Source organism: Pituophis catenifer, unplaced genomic scaffold (assembly GCF_029215685.1).
Source record: "Pituophis catenifer annectens isolate HBS135680 unplaced genomic scaffold, rPitCat1.0.hap2 SCAF_8, whole genome shotgun sequence".
NCBI lineage: Eukaryota > Metazoa > Chordata > Lepidosauria > Squamata > Colubridae > Pituophis > Pituophis catenifer.
The window spans coordinates 33,156,073-33,181,275 of record NW_027256888.1 but is presented as its reverse complement, the minus strand read 5'-3'; the positions used below and the strand labels follow the sequence as shown (position 1 = coordinate 33,181,275).

At 41.6% G+C, this 25,203-nt stretch overlaps 1 protein-coding gene across 3 annotated transcripts in view; it reads right to left on the bottom strand.

Moving 5' to 3' along the window:
- The window catches only part of GALNT7 (polypeptide N-acetylgalactosaminyltransferase 7), a 74,910-nt gene that overhangs the window by 25,988 nt on the left and 23,719 nt on the right, over positions 1-25,203 (bottom strand). For all 3 annotated transcript variants that reach the window (XM_070948269.1, XM_070948268.1, XM_070948267.1), the window contains exon 2: positions 5,229-5,692. In XM_070948269.1, coding sequence (XP_070804370.1) covers positions 5,229-5,692 — 464 coding nt within the window. The remainder of the gene's footprint in view (positions 1-5,228; positions 5,693-25,203) is intronic.

The window sequence follows — 25,203 nt, the reverse complement described above, 5'->3', positions numbered from 1 at the left end:
AAGAGGAGGATTTGCACGTGGCATGAGTATGTACTGCACTGGTTGGTGAGCACTAGCCGAGTTTTAGAAATAGTTTGAGCAATGAGTCTCTCAATGTCGCAGGGTAACATCAGTTGTGACGGACCCACAGGGCGGAGCCTCGCAGCTGTGGGGGTGTAGGTTGCCTCTGGAGGACGGCGCTTAGCCGGTAGTTGGGGATGAGACAAATCCACAGGACCAGGCATGCCATGCAACTGGACAACGGGAAGAATTACCACCTCGGTCATTGGAGAGGAAATGGCCACAGGGGCGTGACTCTGGGATTCAGTTGGCAGTATCCCGGGGGGGGGACGGAAGGCGCGATGGAGTGGGCAGCTGAAGCGTCTGCGTGGGAGGCCGATTTATGTGCCTTATGCTGTGCCAAGTTAAATTGTCTCTCTAGCGCCTTATGGCGTCTGCTAGCATCCTTGGTAGCAGCTGACAAGCTTTTACTGCTCTCCGTTGACGTATTTTTGACGGTGGCAGGCCTATGTTTAACCCGCTTCTTTGCCTTTTTTGGTGCAGGACCTGGAGAAACCGGAGCTGCTGGGGACCCCGGACTATGTTCCAGGTCGGAAGAAAGGTCGCAGTCAGCCATGCTGATCAGCGCAGAAACCAGAGTGCAGAAAAACTGGGGGGGGGGTTGGGCGGGGGGGTTGCGCTAGCTAGCTACCCCACTCACATCGGCCCAGCTCTAGTAGGAAGCAGTGACGGTGCCAGGTCAGGCCTTCCTGCAAACATTCCCCCAAGCTTCCAATAAGGACAGGCAGATTGGCAAACTAAGGCAGAGGGCCGTTGATAAGGCTATGAGAGCACTTGTATGAAGTCACTCAGCTGCTCACCCCTGGCTCCGCAAAGGTTGGCAGCACGGCTTGCTAAACCCCCGCAGCCATAGCGTTTGAGGCCCCCAAGTAGCTGGTTCCGTAAGGATGGCAGAACGGCTCGCTGAATCTGTGCGGCCATAAAGTCTGTCGGCCTCGATCGGTGTCGGGAACCCTGCTGCGCAGTCGCAGCGTCGGGCTGACAAGGAGCTGTGAAAACGCTACCGCGCAGCTGTAGCTTCGTTGCCGGGCAGATCAGTCGGGAGCTTACTGCGCAGGCGCAGATTGTTGCTGGGCAGAGAATCGCCGTTAAAGCGGGGCGCGCACTCGCTTTCAATGGCAGCCGTCCGGAGCACAAAATTGGCACAAAAATGATAATTGTCCCTCAGCGCCAAGCCGGCAGGCTCCTGTAAGCAGGCAGACGTGCGACCACTCAGAAGTGGTCCCAGCGCAGCGGAAATCTGATAAAGTGAAGAGTGTGCCACTGAGAGCAGGGCAGGGACTCAATAAGCAGCAAAAGACTCCAACCTGAGGGAGTGTGCCACTGAGAGCAGGGCAGGGACTCCGTAGCTGCTGTGGATGGAATTGCGAAGTCCAGGGGAACCTCAGTAGGCACCAGAGGACTGCTGTAAGAAGGTGCCTTAGGCAAGGCAGAGCTTCTACGAGGCAACGGGGCTCAATAGGGTAGTCGGTCTGGAAACTCAGAAAGACTCACCCTTCAGGGAATAGTGAGAAAAAGGAAAGAGGAGAGAACTCCTCCTGCCTATCCAAAGATAGTCCTTAGAAGGCTAAGTCCATGAAATTACGAAGAAAGAGAATCCAAAGCATTATTTAAAAGTCTATGCACCAGAGTGAGGAAAGTAAGTCCTGATAGCTGACTGAGTGAATAAAAACTGAAGCTCAGACGAGCAAGGGGGCGTGCCTGAAGAAATTTAAAGATACATACACTAAGTGCTGACTGCTAGTCTGTTGAATAACCCTCGCTTTGTATTCTCCAAGCAGCGCGCTGGAGAATGGTTTTTTACTGACATATGATAAAAGCTCTATACTGTACTATTTGTCAAGCTCCTCAATAGTGGAACTAATTTGCATACCAGTAAAATACATTTCTATCCTAGAAAGACAGCATTTATTGAATTAAAATATTTGCTTGTCTAATACAATACTATCCATCTTGGGTCTCCACAATTTCAAAATTTTTCACAGGCCTATTTCAGGATTGAATCCATGCTCTCTGAAAAATCTCTGAATGCCTATTTATGAATTTGTGACAGTAGAAGAATTTGAAATGTTTCTCATTATTTATGTTTATGTGAGAATTGAATCCCAGAAAGAGGCCAGGTTTTAAAGACTTCTATACTGTATTCTAATAAAGACAGAGAAAAAGAAAAAAGATACTCTGAATAGGTATTTACAAAACCATTCTTGTAATAAAACAGCATATTGTTATATACCCAGTAGAACATTTTTTGCCAAGATAACTCAGTTTCTTTAAGGAATTGCAAACTGGCAGTACACTATCTACTCCCCACTTCAAAAGTACATTTTTGTCTTTGAATGTAAAGCATTGCAGAATCGTAACAAAAAACACACTGCAGAAAAGAATTTGGCTTGCTAATAATAGCATAATCAAGAAGTTGACAAATGCCTTACATTAATTAAATGTTTGATAAAAGGATAAAAAGTTTGTTTTATTTATTTTATCAAGTTAGAAAGAAAAAGACATAATTTCCTCAATGAAAATGTAATGCTGATGTCATTCTTGCATTATGTCGCATCAATACTGTAACTATGAAAGTTTTATAGAAAGTTTGTAAAAATGTGTTAAATAGTTAAGCTCATTATTCCTAAACAATTTTCAAAGTAATATATAGCACATGTCATAAAATTATCATCAACAAAACATGCATTGTAAAAATTCCATGTTACAGTATAGTCTTGCTCTTTTTTGTTAACAAGTCCTATGGATTCTACTTATTTTCTCCTCCCAGCAGTAATATCCTCCCAAGGCTACTGAATACTAATGAACCATCTAATATTTTTAACAATTTATACTATAGAACAAAATAGGCCTTCACAATTCAATTGTTACAATGCAAAAATATTATGTAGAAATAAATACGTTAAATGGAGAAAATGAAAAACAAACATTTAGCTGGTAATTTTGTCTTATTTCTAACAAGTGCTCTTAATAAAAAAGTTTAAGCAAGATCCTTTAGCTGATAATTCTCTGGTTAATGTAAATGACCAAACTGGTTTGTTCCATGCCATAATTTCTCCCTAGGAGCAAGAACAAGTTCCCAATTCCAACTGCAGGTGGCTGAACAATGAAAGGATCATCTATTATTTTGACAGAAAAGCAAATGGACTGAAAATTTTATATTGACATAAGGAACTTCCACAACAAGAGAACAAAATAAGATCTGTCTTTGGTTTCATGATATATATATGAAGAAACACTTGTGTTAAGGCTCCCAGCTAATAAGTTGAAAGGAAGCCAGGATTTCAGATCAAAAACATACCAAAACAAGATGGCTATTGAAGATCTTTATTTAATACAAATTAGCAGATCCCAAAGACCTTTGAAGGCTGACCCTCAGATTTAATGCCATATTAGAATGCTTTGCAATTTGATAGTCATAATTGTCCACATACTAACTTTGCTATCTATACTCCTCTACACACATCTAATGCTCCTTACCATCATTTGAAAGCTAGCACATGTATTACATTATTAGATTTTATCCTCACTTTATCCCTTAATAAGTAACTCAAGGTGGCAAACATGCCTAACACACTTTTCTCCTACTTCCCGCATAATAACAACCCTGGACAGTGGGTTGGTCTGGGAGAGAGTGACCAGTCCAAACTCACCCAGCCAGTTTTCATGTCTAAGGCGGGAATGACAGTCTCCTGATTTCTAGGTCAGCAGCTTAACCACCAGATCAAACTGGCTATTGCTATTTTAAATATCGTTATTTTAACATGTAAGTTTTCTAGTAAAATACTACCTTTATAAAAACTGAACTACAAATAAATCATTTTTACTGAAATTAGAACTGCAATTATGCATGTAGTACTGTGATTCACATAACTTTTAAATAACATTTTGGAAATGTATTTTTGCTAGGCTGCTTTGTATACCTGCCAAAATCAACTTATATTTTTAGCTTATTAAATAAAAAATAAAGCAAATGCTTTATTACAAATGCTTAGGCACAGCTAAATGCTATACAAATGCTAAGCTAAATGCTTAGTTGTATTAGATAATGCAGAAGAAAGAAAATTATTGCAGAAAAATATGGTGAAAGGTAGATTATCAAATTTTAAGGCATGGAATACATTACATAGAAGAAATAAAAGATAAATTATGAAATTCTAAGTAAAACTGTATAATGTCCAGGGATTTTGAAGCAAAGATTTCATTTTTTTCAATAAAAAATTGAAAATTTGGGAAAAATTAATGTACAGGTCATGTTTATTTTTAAAATATTGTTTACATATACTTTGTTACTTCATAAAGTTGGAAGAGATTATTTAGACATCAAGTCCAACTCTCTGCTCAGTGTAGGAATTCAAAGTCATTCAAAACAGATGGTTGTGTAGGCTTTGCATGGAATGTTGTCACTATATATTCCTGTGTTTACTTACAAAAGGACGTTTTGTATAAAAATGTAAAATATAGTTTATTCAGAAAATAGTTGACTTTTAAGTCTTTTCAAGTGATACATCTTCCAATCAACTTCAGGTTTTTAACTAAAGGTTCTATTTAACAGCATTTTTTTCTTCTATGCTTTTATCATTTTATTACTGCATATGCTTCTGAACTTTGAATTTTGTCTACGCTAAAGCAAGTTTCTGAATTCCTTCACAAGTCTATTTTAGTTTGATGTGAGTATTCTAAAGACAGATTTCTTTTGTGTAATTTCATTCTGCCTGTTTTATTTTATGTGCTACCTATCTCGTTTACATAACACCATGTATTATTTAAGATCCAAATGGTCCCCATTTCTATTGTTTAAAATAGTCATGAAAAGCTGACCCTTCACCAGACTTTTGATGAGGAAAAGTGAGCCCCTCACTTCATTTCTTCTGTTTAGCTGTGCTTGCCATCTTTTATATTTTCATTTATTTCTTTAGTGGCTGTGAAATTGCCAGACTCATTAAGAGTCAGGTGGTGTACTAGTTTAATAAATCATCATTAGTAGTAAAAGTGGTAGGAAATATTTAGTTCTCTATTTTTTCCTACTTTGGGGGGGGGGCAGCGGATGCCTTGAAAACTGTTACATTTTTATCACAGTAAACACAATATAAGAATGGTGTTATCAGTTTTACTGAAATTATATCACTCTTGAATAAGTATAAAATAGAGGCAGAACTAAAACTTACTCTTCTTGGCGTAAATCATTAATGCTCCGATCTAATGATATCATATCACTTGCTACCATGTTGAACCCAAATTCTTTAATGCTGGCTTGAATAGATTCTTTATATTCTGGTCCTAAAACATATGGCTTGGCTTCCTCACCAGGACCACCTACAACTCCATGGGATTCAGGTTCTTTGAGTTCAAAATTACCAAGAATTCCAGGTCGCAATACAGGGTCATGGTAGATATTTGTCTGTGGCTTAAATGTAAGATACTGTCTCTGCATAATATTTTGCTGATCATTCTTTTCACCAGCATGAGGAAATCTCTCATTTTTGGCCTTATTCCTTCGTCGAATTGATTCCAAGTCTACTTCCACACCTTCAACATGAGGCCAGGGTAACACCGGCTTAAATTTGTCGTTTCCAGGAATTAAACCATTATCTCTATTGTTTGGCATTAGATTGATGGCATCTTTGTAGTCCTACACACACACACAAACAATAAATATAAAACAAAGTGAATTAATTACATGGCAACTTCAATTTCATTTTTCCACATTATTTTCACTGTCAATTTATCAATAAGAATATCATACAAATTGATAAGATAGATCTATATCACAGGCAAATAATTACAGATATTACTTTCTCAGTCATGTTTTATATCACAAATGAAGGCGAATATACACATCCCAGAACATTGTTGAAGGAACCAGTCTGGGTCAGTCACCGGGACCAATGGTTTACTTCTTCCAAGCTTTTGGAATTGTGCTGGAGCCCATGTTCAGGGAATTCCTCTCTGTGCTTTGGGCTATTCTGTGTGTGTGTGTGCTATTCTGTATAATATTCTGTTATATAGTGCCTGGTTGTGTGACTCTTTTTAGTAGTTGATTGGGATGTTGATGATCAGCTATTAAGTCATTAGTTGCCATTTCCTTGTGCTGCCAAGGCCTCACTTCCTAAGCATTGATAAACTGGTGGTAAATCAGCGCTCCTGTTGACTGACAAGGGATCCATTTCCCAGGCTTCAATCACTTCCCTGGCTGTTTTTGTGCCTGCTCATCCAACAATTTTAGTAGCTACAAAATTGAATGTTTGTCCTTGTTCATTGCAATGTGAGGCCACCAATGAGTTCAGATCTCCTTGCCTGACCGCTTGTGTTCTGCAATCTGTCATACATGGTCCATGTAGGTGATCCTGTATATTACATTGGAAGTATCTCTCACCTCCAAGCAATCTTTGCAATGTATAATTGGTCCTCAAATGGTAGCCTCTGTGAGATGCCTACTTGCAGATCTCAGAAGCTGCTTTCTTCCGAAATGTTTTTGATGTATGGCAGGCTGTGCCATATAGTTGGTTTTATACCTTGTTTCTTTCTTTCTCTCCAGGTATTGTGCAAACATCATGTGACAAATGCTTGCGGGTGCCCATTCTGCCTGAATTGTTAACATAAGTACCTGCTCTCCAGGCAAAATTCAGTCACTTCAGAGTTTCCCACCAATCTAAAGGGAGGCTTTGTCAGGAGCCTTATTGATCTCTGAAATGTGGAAGTAATAAAGGCCCCCAACAAGATAGCTCCCAAACATTTTTTCTTGAGTACAAATCCTAGAGAGCTGTTTGATTTACAGAATTCCCGGACATGACATCAAAACAGAAGCTTGGAGTGACATTGGAAGGAGATGAGAAGTATGTCAACAGATAGCATATGGAGAAAGTCCCTATTCCATACGGTGTAATAGGAGGGGACATGGAGGGTAGAGTTGTTTGTAGGTGCTCCTCTTTTATAGGAAAATTTACTTTTAGAAATTAAATATGCACTTTCACTTTTATTTATAAAGCATAGGAACTAGTTTTTCAAAGAGCATTTGAAGATTGACAAATAAATAGAGGATGCATTGAAATGAATAATGGCATGGTTATTTTGGATTTATGAGGTTATTCTGAATATATTTGCACAATTATGTGTTTATTATGTTTTCTAGCAATGCAACGTTTGCTTTGCAAACTACTTATATTCAATTGGTTGAAATAGCATAAAGTCATTTGTAATAAACTGCAGAAAAAAAATCAGGTGACAAATCTAGCCTTGCAATATTTTGTTAAAGCAAGATCTATTTCCCAAACAATCTTTGTTTATTTGTTATTTGTTGTTTGCTATATATTTCTCTAATGTTTATCTTAAGTGCTCATTCAGTCTATAAAAACAATAAAAATAATGGATAATATCACACTATGACAAGGTCTTGTTTATAATCATGGAAAACTCATAGATGGTTTTGTGTAATAATGTATACATGTGAATAAAAATAAATCCTTTTATTAATTTTCAACTTTTAATGCCTTCCGCTGATTTTCAACTTTTCATAACTTTCAAATATTTCTAAAGTTGAGTATCCAATTAATTTTTCTGAAAATCATGTTAACTCCTTGGTACAAGATGATTTCCATTGCTGCTAAAATAAAAACTCTAAAACATAAAAGCACTGAGCTCCTACAGATTTGTTAAAATAATATTTCTGCACATGTAGCACATTTCACTCTCATCTTGGCTAACAAATGAATTTCCCTCTGAGAACCTGAAGAGTCAATTCAAACAGAGAAGAAAAAGAATAAATCTTAATTTAATAGTATCTTTATTTAGTATGTGCTTATATTTAAGCACAGTAGAAGCCTACTTTTAATGGTGAGTACAGTAATTAGTAATAGTTTCTCTATAAAGAAAAACCTCACTATATTATACAACAAGCAAAACATGAACAAATAAATATAATCAAATATCCAAAGCAATTGCCACCATGTTACAGAGATAAAATGAATTACATAGTTTCCCCATCAACCTGGGTCAATAGAATTGTGTGAAAGCGACTATCTTGCTTAAAGCAAGGAAGATGACTTTGGAAAAATTGTTGTGGGTATTATTTATAAATTGGGTATTGCAAAAAAATCAATATGGAATGCTCTGTTCAAGATTCTAGCCCATTCACTCCCAGTCATTTATGATAGTTCTTTCCCTTTCCACTATCTTTCGACATAACTCTACTTTTCATACTTAATCTGCAATGCATTGTTAAAATCTCTTCTATCTTTTATCTGGGTCTCATGTATGTATGTTTGTGTTAAGTCTGTCCAAGCCCAAGTGAGTCTGGCGGTATCCAGTAAGTCCAATACATGGATTTAAAATACACAATAAAAACTGCATAAATGTTTAAAACTCCCAAATATGCAAAAAAAAAATATTGTATTTACTTTTTCACATGACTGTACATGTTACCTTCTTCCCACTCCATTTTATTTACCTATCAACCTGTGAAGATTTTCCCCTTCTTTCACTAAATTAAACCATGTCATTCCAGAAATCAGCAGATATTTCAATCCTGTTTTTTCTTTCCATTGTGAAAACTGTTCTAAATCTTGAGGTTACCAAATTTTTGGTGTATAATGCAGCTTGGCCATATTAGATGGAATACCTTGGTTCTGGGGAGGGGGGAGAAACTGTCCCCCTCAGAACGGGCTCGCAATTTGGGTGTCCTCCTAGACTCAGCTAAGATTAGAGCAGTGGTTCTCAACCTTCCTAATGCCGCGACCCTTTAATACAGTTCCTCATGTTGTGGTGACCCCCAACCAGGGGTGGGCTCTAAATTTTTTTACTACCGGTTCTGTGGGCGTGGCTTATTTTGTGGGTGTGGCTTGGAGGTCATGTGACTGGGTGGGCGTGGCTAGCTGGTCATGTGACCGGGTGGCCATGGCTATATGTATAGGGACTACTCAGAGGGCTGAAAAAAGTCATTTCTGACAGGTCCTCACACTTTTGACTGGTCCTCACACTTATGACCATCCTCACATTTATGCCTGTGCAGCATTCTTAACAACCATGTCACTCATTTCACAACTGCTTCTCTTCAACATGGTATAAGATAGGGCAAAAAACGTAAAATGTGAGGACAGTCGTAAATTCGAGGACTGGTCAAAAGTGCGAGGACCAGTCAAAAATAACTTTCAGCCCTTTGAGTAGTCCATATGCATAAAAGGATACAGCAATAGAGAGGGATGAAGGAAGGGAAGGGAAATTAGAGTAGGAGTGAGGGTAAGAGAGGGAGGAAGAGAGGAGGAGAAGGAGAAAGGAAGAGGAAGTAGGGAGGAGAAGAAGAAGGGGAGGAAGAGAAAGTAAGAAGAAAAGAAAAGAAAAGAGAGAGGTGGTAGGTTTGAGGAGAAAGATTGCTGTACAATAAAAAAGATGAAAGGGAAGAAAGCCAACCCCAAACAAATATTAAGATATTAAGATAAAGAATGAATTGTTAAACTTTAAAGAATAAAAGAGAACAAATAGCAATAAATAGCAATAATTAGAAACACACATACAAACATACAACGTATTTTCTTTGAACAGAGTATTTGGCCGGTTCACAAATTTAAAGTTGTAGGAGGTTAGCATCCACCCCTTTCCTAGAAGAATGAAATATTTTGGGAAATATTAAAAAGGCAGAATATTATATTTCCCTACCTGGATGAGAAATGGAGAAGCATATTTTACAGACAAAGCAACTCCCACCTTCCTGCCCCCCACCCTTTGTTAATGGGCCAGAGGCAGAAACTCAATCCTTTGTCAAAGGACATTTGCAACACAATAGCAACAGAAACTAACACAATGGGCCCCATCAAGCCATGTGATCCTGTCCACCATTAAACCATCTTTCCAAGCAGTCTCCATGTTTCCAGTGTCTTTTTCCCCACTTGGAGCAGAACCCAGAAGGATATTTCTTCCAACACAGTATTTAGTCATTTCAATTAAATTTACAATTTTTATATTTCCTTTTTACCATATTTATTCCTCATCTATTTTTTAAAAAACCAATATTACCTTTCATCCTCATCTCTAATCTTAATCAAATTCAATTTTTCCCTTCTATTCTATATTACACCCCTTCCCATTGTCATCTATTTTTATATCACATTGGTTAATTATGTAATACAGTTGTTTTTATTCAACATTTTAATATAAATCAATTAGTTATATAGCTACCTTTTTTGTATATTAATCAATATGAACATGAATATTCCAATTATTTCCATGCAATCCAATTTCTTACAAATCAATTCATTATATTTACCAATAATAATAAACCAAATTATTTCCCCCATATATTCCTCCAAACCACAACTTAACCATTTCTACTTTCAACACAATATACAATTAATAGTATCTCAATTATTACAATTCCCTAGTTAAATAGAGCTTTTTTTCTTCTGTGTTTTAAAATCTTGAACCTCCTCTTGCCCTAAATTTCCCATTGTTTGCAGTTTGCACCTACCTTTTTTGGTGAGGAAAAAGAAATCTCTCTGCCTCATTTTGTCACGTTGCAGCCAAGACCCTGCTTACTTTCAATTTCCCTTTCTCAGCATAGCTAGGGGGGAATAAATCTGCTCCAGGAATTTACCTCTTTGCAGCTAGCTAGCAACAGAGCCCTCCGCAAAACAGTTGAGAGTAGGGCGGCTCTTTGAAGCCCCGCGGCAAGAATTTAAAGTTTTTTTCCCCTCTAGCCATCAGCTGGGTCTCCGGGGGCAGCAATAGATTGGGAGTGGGCGGGGTAAACGAATGGCGACCGGGCGATCCGGCAGAGGGTGAGGGTGAGTGAAGGCGTGGGGGGGGGGCGAGAGAGGGCTTTGGCGACCCCTGGGAAATGGCCGTTCGACCCCCAAAGGGGTCGCGACCCCCAGGTTGAGAACCGCTGGATTAGAGCAACATCTGTCAGCTGTCGCTAGGGGGACCTTTGCACAGGTTTGCCTGGTGCACCAATTGCGACCCTACTTGGATCAGGAGGCTCTCCTCACAGTCACTCATGCCCTTGTCACCTCACGGTTAGATTATTGCAACACGCTCTACATGGGGCTACCCTTGAAAAGTGTTCGGAGACTACAGTTGGTCCAGAACGCAGCCGCACGAGCTGTCGTGGGTGCACCTAGGTACACTGCACTGGCTCCCTATTGGTCTCCGGTCACAATTCAAGGTGTTATTACCTTTAAAGCCCTACATGGCTCAGGGCCAGGTTATCTTCGAGACCGCCTTCTACCGCATAGCTCCCAGCAACCGGTAAGATCCCACAGAGTTGGTCTCCTCCAGGTCCCATCAGCTAAACAGTGCGGAGTGGCAGGCCCGCGGGGGAGGGCCTTCTCTGTGGCTGCCCCAGCTCTATGGAACCAGTTACCTCCTGAGATCTGGACCATCCCCACCCTATTGGCCTTCCGAAAAGTGGTGAAGACCTGGCTTTTCCAGCAGGCCTGGGGCCGTTGATCTCACTGTTGCGATATGGCAAGATCCGGCCATGAATGGTGTGAATGGGTTTTAATTGTTTTTAATGTTTTAATTTTTAATGTTTTTATATATGGTTTTTAATGCATTGTAAGCTGCCTTGAGTCTTCGGAGAAAGACGGCATACAAGTTGAACAAACAAACAAATAAATATAGTAAGTTAATGATTTTGTCTGATAAACAAATTATTTGATCTGCCCTAACAATGAGATCAATAGGACAAAGAAATAAATGGGAATAGGGCAAAAATTACATTTGATATCTCTATAGAAAATAGATATCTCTATAGCAAATCCCACTGACTTGTACAAACATTATGAACCACAGTTGTGTGTGAAACTTCAAGAAATAACCCATTTGTACTGTGAATTTTTTGGCAGTTTTTTCAGGCTTGGAATCATTTTATACCAAGATCAAAACATTTCCCAAATAACCAAGACAATAATTTATACTTGAAATGGAATGTTATGCACAAAATTAATTGAAATTGTTCAAAACCAAAGCAATCTGCACATCTACGTTCCCTATATATTTAATAAATATATGTTCTCTGACATAAAACATTAATAGAGTCACTTGATCCAGACCTAAGTCTTCTGTGGAATATATCCAGCTCTACGTTCTCAAGTTGTACAAGTCCTCCTGGTGTATTATATCTCTCATCTAATATTGTAAATGTTATAACACTGAAGAAGCTAAAGAAAAGACAATTCTATAGTGTTCTTGGTAAAGAACACTGAATAACTGGTTTTAAGTATAAGGAGTTTTGAAAATGAAATTCACCATTGGTCACGAATGGTCTGCTGTGTGAAATCTAAAATTCTTTAAAGGAATTTGGCTGAAATTCTCTCTAAACCTATGGATAGCTGAGAAAAGAGAGACTACCATAACACAAATTAGCTAGGATTTTTAGTTTCCACCTTGATGAAAAGACATCAAGGATAATTAATGGAACCAGTGAAGAATCGGTGCTTCTTCCAACTCATCTTAACTGCTGCTATTCTTCTAAGTAAAGACAGCTGCAGTTTTTTCCAAGTCTCCATATCTTTCTGCACCTCTCGCCACAAAACCTCATAATTATTTTGAAACAATTTCATATTTAATTCTGCAACCTGAACTCCTAGATATTTTACCTTTGGTACAATCTCAAAACCTGCCCTCCTTTCAAGCTCATGTTTACGATCTTGTGTCATATTTTTAACTATCATCTTAGTTTTTTTCTGGTTCAATCTAAAACCTGAAACTTTACCATAGTCTTGTATAATGTCCTTCATCTGGATTATTGATTCCATTGGCTGTGTTAGGGTAACAACCAGATCATCTGCAAATGCTTTTATTCTGTAATCCTCTTGCCTTATCGTTATACCTTTCAAGATATTAGAGTCCCGTATTGTATTTAACAAGACTTCTAGTGTTAAAATAAATAACAAAGGGGATAACGGACATCCCTGTCTTGTTCCTTTTTCAATTTTAAACTCTGTTGTCAAACTTCCATTAATAATAATCTGTGCCTTTTGCTCTTGGTAAATTGCTGAGACCGCCTGTATAAATTGGTCCCCAAAATCCATCTTTTTTAAAGTCTTTAATAGAAAATTCCAATCCACTCTGTCAAAGGCTTTTTCCGCATCCAAAAAGACCAGCACTGCAGGTATCTGTTTATTCCTCTCAAGATATTCCAATAAATCTATTACTTGCCTTACATTATCCTTCATGTATCTACCCTCGATGAATCCCGCTTGGTCATCATGAATCACCTTTTGAATTACTGGCATCAGCCTGTTGGCTAGTACTTTTGCATAAATTTTATAATCAGTATTAAGAAGAGATATTGGTCTATAATTCTCCGGTTTTTTAGGACCTGCTTGTTCTTTTGGTATCAAAGAAATATATGCTGTTGTCCATGATGGGGGTATTTTACCCCCTTGTTGAATATAACAAAACAAATCTCTAAGTTGTTCCACCATTTCTGTTTGCAAAGTTTTATAATACACTGCTGTCAAGCCATCAGTTCCAGGAGCTTTAGCTGTTTTTAATTGTTTAATTGCCGCCATTATCTCCTCCTCTGTTATAGGATAATTCATTCTTTCCTTTTGTTGGTCTGTAATTTTTGTGACTCTTTTATTATCTAAATATTTTTCTATAAGGCCATTCTGCACATCATCTTTAGCATATAGTTTAGTGTAATAGTCCACAAAAGCTTCTTTAATTAATTTTTGTTGAAAAATTTCTTTCCCTCCAATATCAATATTATCAATAGTCCGTGTACTCTGCTTTTTTCTTAAAGTGTAAGCCAACCATCTGCCCGGTTTATTGGCATTACAAAAAGTATTATGCTTCGCATATTGTAAATTTGTTGCAACTTGTTCCGCCATAAGCATTTGAAATTGATCTTTCAGAAGTTTTATAACACCACGTATTCTTTCATCTGTTGGGTTTTTAATAAGTAGCTGTTCTTTATTCTTTATTTCTATTTCAAATTCAAGTCTTCTCTTTTGTCGATTCATTTTGTGTTTAGAGTTCATGTAGATAAGCACCCCTCTCATATATGCTTTGCTCGCATCCCACACAATTTCGATTGGGGTACCTTTATTCAAGTTTATTTCAAAAAATTCTTTCAAGTGCTTTTTAAGTTCTATTATATTTTTTTCATATCTGAACAAGTTTTCATTCATTCTCCAAGAACGTCGTTCAATCTTACCCATCTCAATTTCTATCCATACTGGGCTATGGTCGGACAAAATTCTTGGAAAAATCTTTGTTCTTTTTGTCTTAACAAGTAAATCATCTGACAACAAAATAAAGTCAATCCTAGAGAAGGATCTATGTCTATCAGAAAAAAAAGTATAATCCAGTTCTTTTGGATTATGTATTCTCCAAATATCTTTTAATTCCAGGTCTTCCTTCATATCAAAAAAAGTCTGTGGTAGTCTAATCCTGGATTTCGCCAAACCCTTTTTATCTAATTTAGAATCAATTACTCCATTCCAGTCTCCCATTATTAAAATAGATCTATAGTCCCATTGCAATATTTTAGTATATAACATTTTATAAAAATGATCCTGTTGTTGGTTGGGAGCATAAATTCCAATCAAAAGAATTTGGCCATTCACTGTAAGCAATTTGATTGCTATAAACCTACCATCTTCATCTGCTTCTATAATTTTAGCTATTAATCTTTTATTTACATAAATAACCACACCATTCTTTTTTTGCGAGGTTGAAGATATAAAATGTGTGCCTAATTTGGAATTTATCAAGTATTTTTGATCTTGAGTTGTGATATGTGTTTCTTGTAAACAAATTATATCATTATTAAATTGTCTCAAATATGCAAATAACTTCTTCCTTTGCTGTGCCAAGTTCAACCCATTCACATTCCAAGATAGACACTTAATCGTCATCTTTATCTTTATAGAGCGACGAGCAGAATAACCGAATATCTTCCGGAATCTTCGGTCTCGCTCCCCCCATGGCTCCAATCTCTTGTGTGGTACTCTTAGCTCCCTTTTTGTCTTGTCTTTCCTGTTGTTGTTGCTTTTCTTTAAGTTGCTTAGATTTTGCACGAGTTATGCGCTGGTCCTTAACCTCAGCCATCCGAACCGGATCCAAGATTGGGGAAGATTCCAACAGGGGCTCATCCAAGAAACCTCCTTCTGCACCCTGCGTTTCCTCTAGCTCCACCTGTTTTGGCTGTTCTTGCGGTTCTTGTTGAAGTTGCTTCTTGTCACTCTCCTTAATCTCCAGAACTGTAGATGTACGTGGAGATGGTGTTCTTTCTTTAAAAATAGTAGTATAAAAATGCTCCGCCTTCTCCACAGTATTCAAACGGTGTCTTTCTCCCTTGTATTTCAAAATTATGCCAGTTGGGGCATCCCATCGAAATGGTATCTCTTGTTTTTGCAGTTCTTTTACAAGAAAGCCAAAATCTTTTCTGGCTTTCAGCATTTTAGGTGGTAGTTCCTTGTAGATTCCAATTTGTGCACCCCCCACTTGCACAGAAGTAAGAAAAGATTTTTGCAGGATATCATTTCTTATTGCTCTATCCGTGAAGTATATAACCACATCTCTAGGCAGTTGTCTTTGTCTGGCCACCCAAGAATTCACTCTGTAAATTTTGTCTATTTTGTAAAAGACCACATCAGGATTAATTTTTAAAATCCTTGCCAGAGCATCAGCACAAATCTGTCTCAAATCCTGTCTATCATCCTCTCTGATTCCTCGTAGCCTTATGGCAAATTCCATTGCCCTGAATTGCATCATAACAATTTCGTTTTCAACTCTCTGCATTTTATCATCAACTTCAGAAATTTTATAATCATTGTCTTTCATCTTAACATTGACTTCTGATTTAAGTTCATCCACTTTAGAATCAACTTTAATAATAAATTCTCCAAGGCCAGACGCCACCTCTGATATTTTTTTAGTCACCTTGCCATAATCCTGTTTCACCATATCTTTAATTTCATTAATTTCCTGCATGATTTCTTGTTGAGATTTTTGAAGTTTATCATCTATTTCCTGTTGAGATTTTTGAAATTTATCATCCAAAGCTTTAGAAATAAATTCTTTTAAATGTTCAATATCAAAATCTTTTTTTTGAGTCTGTATCTGTTGAGCAGGAGGAAGCTGTGTTTCCTTTCCTTCCTGCTTCTTTAAAGCCATCCTGCCACGTAGGCTAGTTTTTCTGAAAAGGGGGGTTCTTTTTCCTTTTCCACCTCCACAAAGACTTCTAAAAAAGTCCCCCAGGTTTAGTCAAATAGAGACTGAAGTAAAGCAAAGTCAAATTACAAAAAAAGGGGAATTTTTCTTTAAATGGAGCAAATTTGTAGCAACTTTGTAACTTTGTAACAAAGCAGGATGACTTCACAAATCCACTCTCACTAGCTCGTTAACTCAAATGCTGAGCGCCATGTTTTTTTCAAATCACTTTCACTCACTCGCTTTTCCTTTTAAGTTAAAAAGTCAACAAAGCACTAATACTTGCGATTCAAGTTTCTAGATTCAAGTTGGTATTTCCGCTGCTTATTAAGGTTGGTTCCTTTCACTTTAAATGTTTGCTGCAGCCGGCTTGTTCTGCTGATTAGCAGAAACGTCCCACGCCGCCCGGAGTTTCAGCAGGTTGGAAGGGAGCCACGCCTGTTTCCTCCCCAGAAACAATTCCCTGGGGGGTTACAGGGGCTCAACCTGTGCCCTGCTGTCTCTTCTCCTTCAATCTTCAAGATTTCGGAGTTTTCGAGCCGCTCCTCGATCGCGGGGCGGCTCTACAGGCGGCGGGGCTGGCGGTCTTTAAAGAAACACCGCCGTCGCCGAGGCTCGCAAACCGGAAGTCCCCATTACGTTTTTGATATTGTCTATGTATCTGAAGAAAAGTATTCAACATATACCTGAAACTCTTCTCTCCAAATATTACCATTCCAAAAGACAGCTATTAGAATCTGCATCTTGATACTTCCTGTCCATGGAATCATGTTCTCCAATCCACATAATGTTTAACGAGAGACATCTTCAATGAATATCATCCATAACAATCCATTTGTCATCATGAGACTGAAGAAAATTGCTGTGCTGAATCTCAAAGTGGTATATATTCAAAATAATTACCATTTAGTAAATGTACTCATGCATAGTAAGGCATAGTGAAGGTATGAAACTGAAAGCCACCAGCTCTGTACATAACAGGAAACTGTCAAATGTAATGCATTTTCTAGAATTGTGGTAGACAGCAAAATGACTTGTCATCCCTTCTGTTATGTATGTATCTATTTTGTGCGGGAAATTCAAATGCAGGAATGCTTGTGATTGGTTAACGGTTATTTCAGAAATGTATATAAGGAGGGCTGTTGCCTGTGTTTCTTTGCTGAAGTCTCACCCTGAATTAAAGAGCTGTTGTCACTAGCTTGCTTGCGCCTCTCGTTATTCCCGCGCTACAACATTGGCGACGAAGGTGGGATGAATGCCACAAGAAGCAAATCAAAAAGCTCTGAGTTTCAGCCAGGATGACGAGCGGACTACGAAGACATACTGCGATGTCTGCCTACATCCCGCCAAAACCCTTCGACCCGACCCGAGAGAAGCGGGGGTCGTATTTGACCAGGTTCGAGTGCTCCCTGGAAGCAAGCGAGATGCAAGGGCTCTCAGGGAACCGAAAAAAAGCTCTCTTCCTGAGCCACTGCGGGCCAGACATCTTCGAGATGGCTGAATCTCTCTGCAAACCAACTCCGGTCCAGATGGTCCCTTGGGACGTCCTGCAAGCTAACCTGAGAGCCCACTATGCTCCCGTTCCTTCGAAGTTTGTACAACGCTACAAACTACGGCAATGAGTACAAAGAGAAGGAGAACCAGTCAGCACATATGTGGCTGCCCTTCGAAAAGCCGCAACACGTTGCGACTACCGGGATCTAGACGACGCACTCCTCGAACAGTTGATTTGTGGCGTAAGAGACACTAGGTTAGAGGCGCCTACTTGCGAAGCCAGATTTGACATTAGCCAGTGTGCTCGACGAAGCTAGAGCACACGAAGCGTCCACTAAGGCTTCCGAAGTGCTACAACGTCCACAGTCGGGCAAAGACGGTCCAAAGTCAACGCCTGTTCATCGAGAGGAGGCGCGGACCAGTACGGAGGAAGAGTCAGATGAGGACGTCTTCCACACTGACAAAAAGAAGGGCGAGCAAAGTCGTCGCCGAGAAAACTGCTCGAGTTGCGGTGGAGCTCTCGAGAGACAGTCCTGCAAATACCGAGACGCCATTTGCAGGCGTTGTGAAAAGAAGGGCCACTTGGCTAGAGTCTGTAGAGCTCAATTTCCTCGAAATAACAAGTCACGTGACCATCACGACCAACCAGAACCGACACATTCAAATCAGCCAACCAGAGATGGCGGCACGAGAAAACGGCGCGAGAATCAAAAGCGAGAGACCTACAGCACGAGAATCGGCCAAGCCAACACGTCTGTAGAGGAAAAGGTCTACATGAGAGTAGAAATCGAAGGGAGAGCATGCGACATGGAAATCAACACCGGGTCTGCCCTGTCAATCATGTCCTGGGCAACGCTTAAATCGCTTCTACCGAAGTTCCAGAGAAACCAGCTTTCACGGCAACGAGTTCGCCTCCTCGACTACCAAGGAAACCGAGTTCCTGTGGAAGGCGTGGGCACGTTCCGGGTCACCTACGGTGAGTTCCAGAAAGAGCTTCCCCTGACCATCGTCAGCAAGTCGCTGCCAAGTCTCCTGGGCCTAGCTTGGTTTCGAGACCTCGGTATGGGCTTCACGGGTGTTCACAGCCTCGGCGGACCGTCTCTAAAGGAAAGCCTCCTGCATGAGTTCCAGGACGTTTTTGAATAGACGCTATGCAAGTACGTGGAGACCCCTATTTCTTTTAATCTAGACCCTAATGTAGCCCAGATTAGGTTAAAGGCAAGACGAGTACCATTTGCCCTAAAACCAAAAATAGACGCAGAACTTGAGAAACTGATCAAACAAGGGGTGCTAGTTCCTGTAGATCACGCTAAGTGGGAAACCCCAATCGTCACGCCAGTAAAGTCAGACAGATCAATCAGAATCTGCGCTGATTATAAATGCACGATCAATAAGGCATTGCAACAGAGCGCGTACCCAGTCCTGATCGTCCACCATTTGCTTCATTCCCTGGGTCCTGGCACAATATTCGCTAAGTTAGACCTTGCGCAGGCGTACCAGCAGCTGCCGGTAGATGATGCTACGGCAGAATCACAAACTATAGTAACGCACAGAGGTGCGTTCAAATGCACTAGACTGCAGTTTGGGGTTAGCATTGCACCAGGGCTTTTCCGAAGCACTATGGAGCGCCTTCTACAAGGACTCCCGGGGGTTGTACCCTATTTTGACGATGTCCTCATTAGTGGTCAGAATGAGGCACAGCTTGAAGAAAGAGTTCGACAAACGCACACCAGGTTTAGAGAAGCGGGACTTAAGCTCAAAAAGTCCAAATGTAAAATTGCGGTACTCTCCGTAGAATTTTTGGGCTACTGAATTGACGGCACAGGCATTCACCCCACAGAAAGCAAAATAAGGGCCATCCAAAATGCACCCACACCAAAATCGAAGGCCGAACTGCAGGCCTTCCTGGGACTTCTGAACTTTTACACCATGTTCCTCAAAGACAAAGCCACCATTGCGGAACCATTACATAAACTGCTAGGAAAAAACATTCCTTGGGCTTGGGGCAAGACTGAAGCGGCCGTGTTTAGAGCTGTTAAAAAACTTTTGTCTGAAGACAGTTTTCTTATCCAATACAACTCGGAATTGCTGCTTGTGCTTGTCTGTGATGCGTCCCCTTTTGCAGTGGGCGCTGTGTTGAGCCATAGACTACCGAATGGGTTAGAGGCGCCCATTGCCTATTACTCTCATACCCTGTCCAATGCAGAACAAAATTACAGCCAGCTGGACAGGGAAGCTTTAGTGGCTGTGGCGGGGGTCAAAAAATTTCACGAATATTTGTTTGGTCGGACTTTTGAACTTATAACGGACCATCAGCCATTGTTGGGACTTTTGGCTGGTGACAAATCAACCCCGGCCACTCTCTCCCCCCGGATGACCAGGTAGTCTATTTTCCTGGCCGCTTATTCGTATAGACTAATCCACTGACCGAGCCGAACTCTAGGTCATGCTGACGCCCTCAGCCAATGCCCCTTGCCCGATCTGTTGGAAAACCTGACTCCGGAAGCCCCTGTCTTCTTGATCGATGTTGTATCCCTGGGGCCCCTCTTGTCTGGCGAAGTGGCAAGGGCATCTGCCAAAGGCACTGTTTTACGAACTGTTATGGGCTGGGTCATGAGGGTTTGGCCTACTAAGGTGGACAGTGGGGATTTTCAAGTGTTATTTAACAAAAAGAATGAGTTGTCTATGCTGGGGGGCTGTTTATTGTGGGGCGATAGGGTGGTTATCCCCTCCCGGTTAAGGCATCGGGTGTTGGAATTGCTACATGAGGGGCACCCTGGTATAGTCAGAATGAAGAGTCTGGCTTGGAGTTATGTTTGGTGGCCACAACTTTACCGAGATGTCACAGAATGGGTGGGGAACTGCAGGCCTTGCCAGGAGTCCCGCCCGGATCCCCCGGTAGCTCCCGTTAGAGAGTGGGAAAAGCCTAAAGGTCCATGGGGGAGGATTCATATAGATTTTGCAGGGCCTTTTCACAGCCAGAATTTTCTAATAATTGTCGATGCCTTTTCCAAATGGCTGGAAATAGCCCTAATGCCATCAACCACTTCCGAGGCGGTAATCAAGGTCCTCAGGAAGCTATTCGCTACCCACGGGTTACCAGACACCCTGGTATCAGATAACGGGCCCCAATTCACGGCGACTCAGTTTGAAAGCTACCTGGCCGAGTTAGGAATAAGACACGCATTATCTGCCCCATTCCACCCGGCTTCTAATGGCCTTGCAGAGAGATTCGTACGAACGACCAAAGAAGCCCTGTCCTGACTCGATGCGGGGGACTGGCAAGCTAGGATTGATCAATTCTTAGCAATACAACATGCAACCCCGTGCACTGCCATAGGGCGCAGCCCAGCAGAACTTTTAATGGGCCGTAAACTCAGGTGCACTCTTGATAGCTTACATCCGAACTATTCCACAGACAATTTTAAGGGGGAAGAGGGAGGATTAAGACAATTCCAAATTGGGACCCCGGTATTTGCAAGAAATTACGCTCGCGGTCTGCTGTGGATAGGGGGAATTATTGTTGGAATCACCGGCCCGAAATCATACACAGTGGACGTAGGGCAAGGAAAAATTTGGAGAAGGCACATAGATCAATTGCGTAAAAGTTTGAATTGTGAAGCCTGTGAAAGTTCCGATATTGTTAAACCTAACTTCCAAAGTTTCCCCGAAACAGCTATCTCAAGCTCGAGTAAACCGGATTACTTATCGGGTAAGCCTGAGTTCCAGCACCGCCCCAACGAGTCAACACTCCCAGCCGGGGATGGCCATGCCTCTGGAGAAATCCAGGAGGTTCCATTGGCGGAGCCAGGAGAGACGGGAGGTCCCTCTGACCGGCTCGATGCCTCACCAACAACTGAACTGCACAGGTCAACCAGAGTGAAGTCACGCCCTGGTCACCTGCGTAATTTTATATGTAAATATGTAAATAGATGGGATAAGTGCCTTCTGGGAATGGAGGGGTGTTATTTATGTATCTATTTTGTGCGGGAAATTCAAATGCAGGAATGCTTGTGATTGGCTAACGGTTATTTCAGAACTGTATATAAGGAGGGCTGTTGCCTGTGTTTCTTTGCTGAAGTCTCACCCTGAATTAAAGAGTTGTTGTCACTAGCTTGCTTGCGCCTCTCGTTATTCCTGCGCTACAACACCTTCTTTTCCCAATGCATTTGTTAAATGAATGTACAGGTCAGTAAGTGGAGCTTGGGGATGGGTGAAACTCTGGAGGCCTAGTGCAGGCACAAGCCCACCTGCTTCAGGCATCTCAAGGCCTCTCCCACCTGAAGACATGCCATGCATTGCTTCCTGCCCCTCGGGTGCCTCACATGCCAGCCTCACATGCCAGCATAACTGATTGTCTTGCCAGTGAGAAAAAATGGGGAAGGATACACTGGCCATGCCTGCCTTCCTCAACTTTTCTTTGTCCTTCCCTCTGCCAAGGTGCCCCAACTTTCTGGGACAAAAATAAAGGACCAGTTCTTTAGCCTTTCAGAGCTTTCTGCACTGATCAGCTGGCTATCAAGAGGCTGGAAAACTTTCCTACTTCCTGCTAGAAGCAAGCCCCTGCATAAAAGGCAGCAGCTTCAGGATGAGAGTCCCAAAACCCTCCCCTTGCTAAACCACTTTCTCTCCCTGCCTCTCACACAAAACCACATTTCTTCAATAAACAAAACAAAAAAAGCTGGTAGGGGCAGACTTGTTGATCTCCCTCCCACACATCTCAATCAGGTGCCAAAACTAAACTCTCCGCCTCTGCTTTCTAACCCTTTTAAAAACCTTGTCTCAGGGCTGACGAATACAAGAAAGGAGCAAGCAAGGAAAGTTAAAGGCCTTTTCCCTTTAATTGGAGAAAAAAAATCTCCAAAACTATAGACTAGAGACATATGTAACAAAATGAAAGATACCGGGTCCCTGCAAACCATCTGACTGACTGCTAGGACTTAGAAGGTAGACTGCAGACTTTCTCTATAGGCAGTCAGACAAACAGCTAAAACTTGCAAAGCTTTTATGCAGGGTCCAGCTTCCCAACGCCTAGCAATGCGCTTTGCAGCCTCCCTGTGGCCAGCTGATCGGTGCAGAAAGCTCTGAAAAGAGCTGCCATTCACACAAGGATTTGTTGGGACTCCCAAAATGGCAACTACTTCCAGGAGGCATGGGGAGCAGGCCTGAGCACTGTTGGTCCTGTCAGGAAAAGATGGGGGAGAAGAGAGGCTGGAACACTTCAGCATCCCAGTGGTCTGTTGTGTCACTGCGTTTTTATATTTACCAGATGAGCTCATATTTCTGGACTGTCAGACTTTCCATAGCTTGCCAATTTTGTTATCAGTAAGCTAACTACGTATATCCACATTCTTTTCTTTCTACTTCACACTTTTCTTTGTTCTCTTGCCAAGAGAAGTCCGGCTGCAGAGAGGTAGCCGGCAGGAACTTTGCCAAAATGTAACAATTTAATTATTTTAATTAGTAAGATATATTATTTTCTTTATAACAAATAAATGAGTTTTTTCTTAGAAAGATATATCTCCGGGTTTATTTTCTTAATGTATACACAAGGAAAATGCCACGATCCACGTCTCTAAATCAAGGTGTGATTACCCAAAAGCAGAATGGGATTAATCAGCGCCCTGACATGTTGTAAGGACAAAGGACCACGGAAACACTGTAGATATCTTAACTTTGAAACATGATTGTAAGTAGTTTGGGCTGTTGATTGTAGCTTTATACCATTGTTAAGTGGCCTACCATTTCTCAAGGACTACCTGTATTATAGCAGGAGAAATTGAATTTCATTTCATTTTATTAGATTTCTATACCGCCCTACTCCCGAAGGACTCAGGGCGGTGCACAGCCAAACAATAAAAACACATACAATACAAAATTTAAAAAATAGAATAAAATCAAATTAAATAATTTTGGCCCCAACAAATTTAAAACCCCAAACTTTTAAAACCAATTTAAAATTGAATATAAAAATACTAAAAGATATTTAAAATTTTAAAAATCTTTATAAAAGAGGGGGAAAATTAGGCCAGGCCGGCCTGGTGAAATAGTAAGGTCTTTAAGGCGCGGCGGAAGGTGCGCAGATCCAGGATCCTCCGTATCTCTGGGGGGAGCTCGTTCCAGATAGTAGGTGCCCCCACAGAGAAGGCTCTCCCCCTGGGGGCCGCCAGTCGGCATTGTTTGGCTGACGGCACCCGGAGGAGCCCCTCTCTATGGGAGCGTACCGGCCGGTGGGAGGCCATTGGTGGTAGTAGGCGGTCCCGCAAGTACCCGGGTCCTAAGCCATGGAGCGCTTTAAAGGTGGTAACCAAAACCTTGAAGCGCACCTGGAAGACCACCGGGAGCCAGTGCAGCTCACGCAGGAGGGGTGTTACATGGGAACGCCATGTCGCTCCCATTACCACCCGCGCGGCCGCACTCTGCGCCAGTTGGAGCCTCCGGGTGCTCCTCAAGGGGAGCCCCATGTAGAGAGCATTGCAATAGTCAAGGCGGGAGGTGACAAGGGCATGAGTGACCGTGCATAACGAATCCCGATCCAGAAAGGGACGCAACTGGCGAATCAGGCGAACCTGATGAAAAATCCTCCCGGTCACGGCCGTCAAGTGCTCTTCTAAAGACAGCCGTGAATCCAGGAGGACGCCCAAGTTGCGAGCCCTCTCCGTGGGGGCCAATGATTTGCCCCCAATAGTCAGTGATGGCGTCAACTGACTATATCGGGACGTCGGAAACCACAGCCACTCAGTCTTGGATGGGTTGAGCATGAGCCTGTTCCTCCCCATCCAGATCCGTACGGCCACCAGGCACCGGGACATTACTTCAAGGGCATCGTTGGGGTGATCCGGGGTGGAGATGTACAGCTGGGTGTCGTCAGCGTACTGATGGTACTCCACCCCAAACCACGGATGATCTCGCCCAGCGGCTTCACATAAATGTTGAACAGGAGAGGCGAGAGGACCGACCCTTGCGGCACCCCACATATGAGGGGCCTTGGGGTTGACCTCTGTCCCCCTGTCAACACAGACTGCGACCGGTCAGAGAGAAAGGAGGAGAACCACCGCAACACAGTGCCTCCCACCCCCAACTCTTCCAACCGCATGATACCATGGTCGATGGTATCAAAAGCCACGATACCATGGTCGATGGTATCAAAAGCCGCTGAGAGATCTAACAGGACCAGGACAGAGGAGCACCCCCTGTCCCGAGCCCTCCAGAGATCATCAACCAACGCGACCAATGCCATTTCCGTGCTGTACCCGGGCCTGAAGCCTGACTGGAACGAATCCAGATACGTCGTTTCATCCAGGTGCTGGGGGAGCTGTTGCGCGACCACACTCTCAACAACCTTCGCAACAAAGCGAAGGTTGGAGACCGGACGATAATTTACCAACATTGCCGGGTCCAGGGAAGGCTTCTTGAGGAGAGGCCTCACCACCGCCTCTTTCAAGGCGGCGGGAAAGTCACCCTCACCCAGCGAAGCATTTATAATCCCCTGGA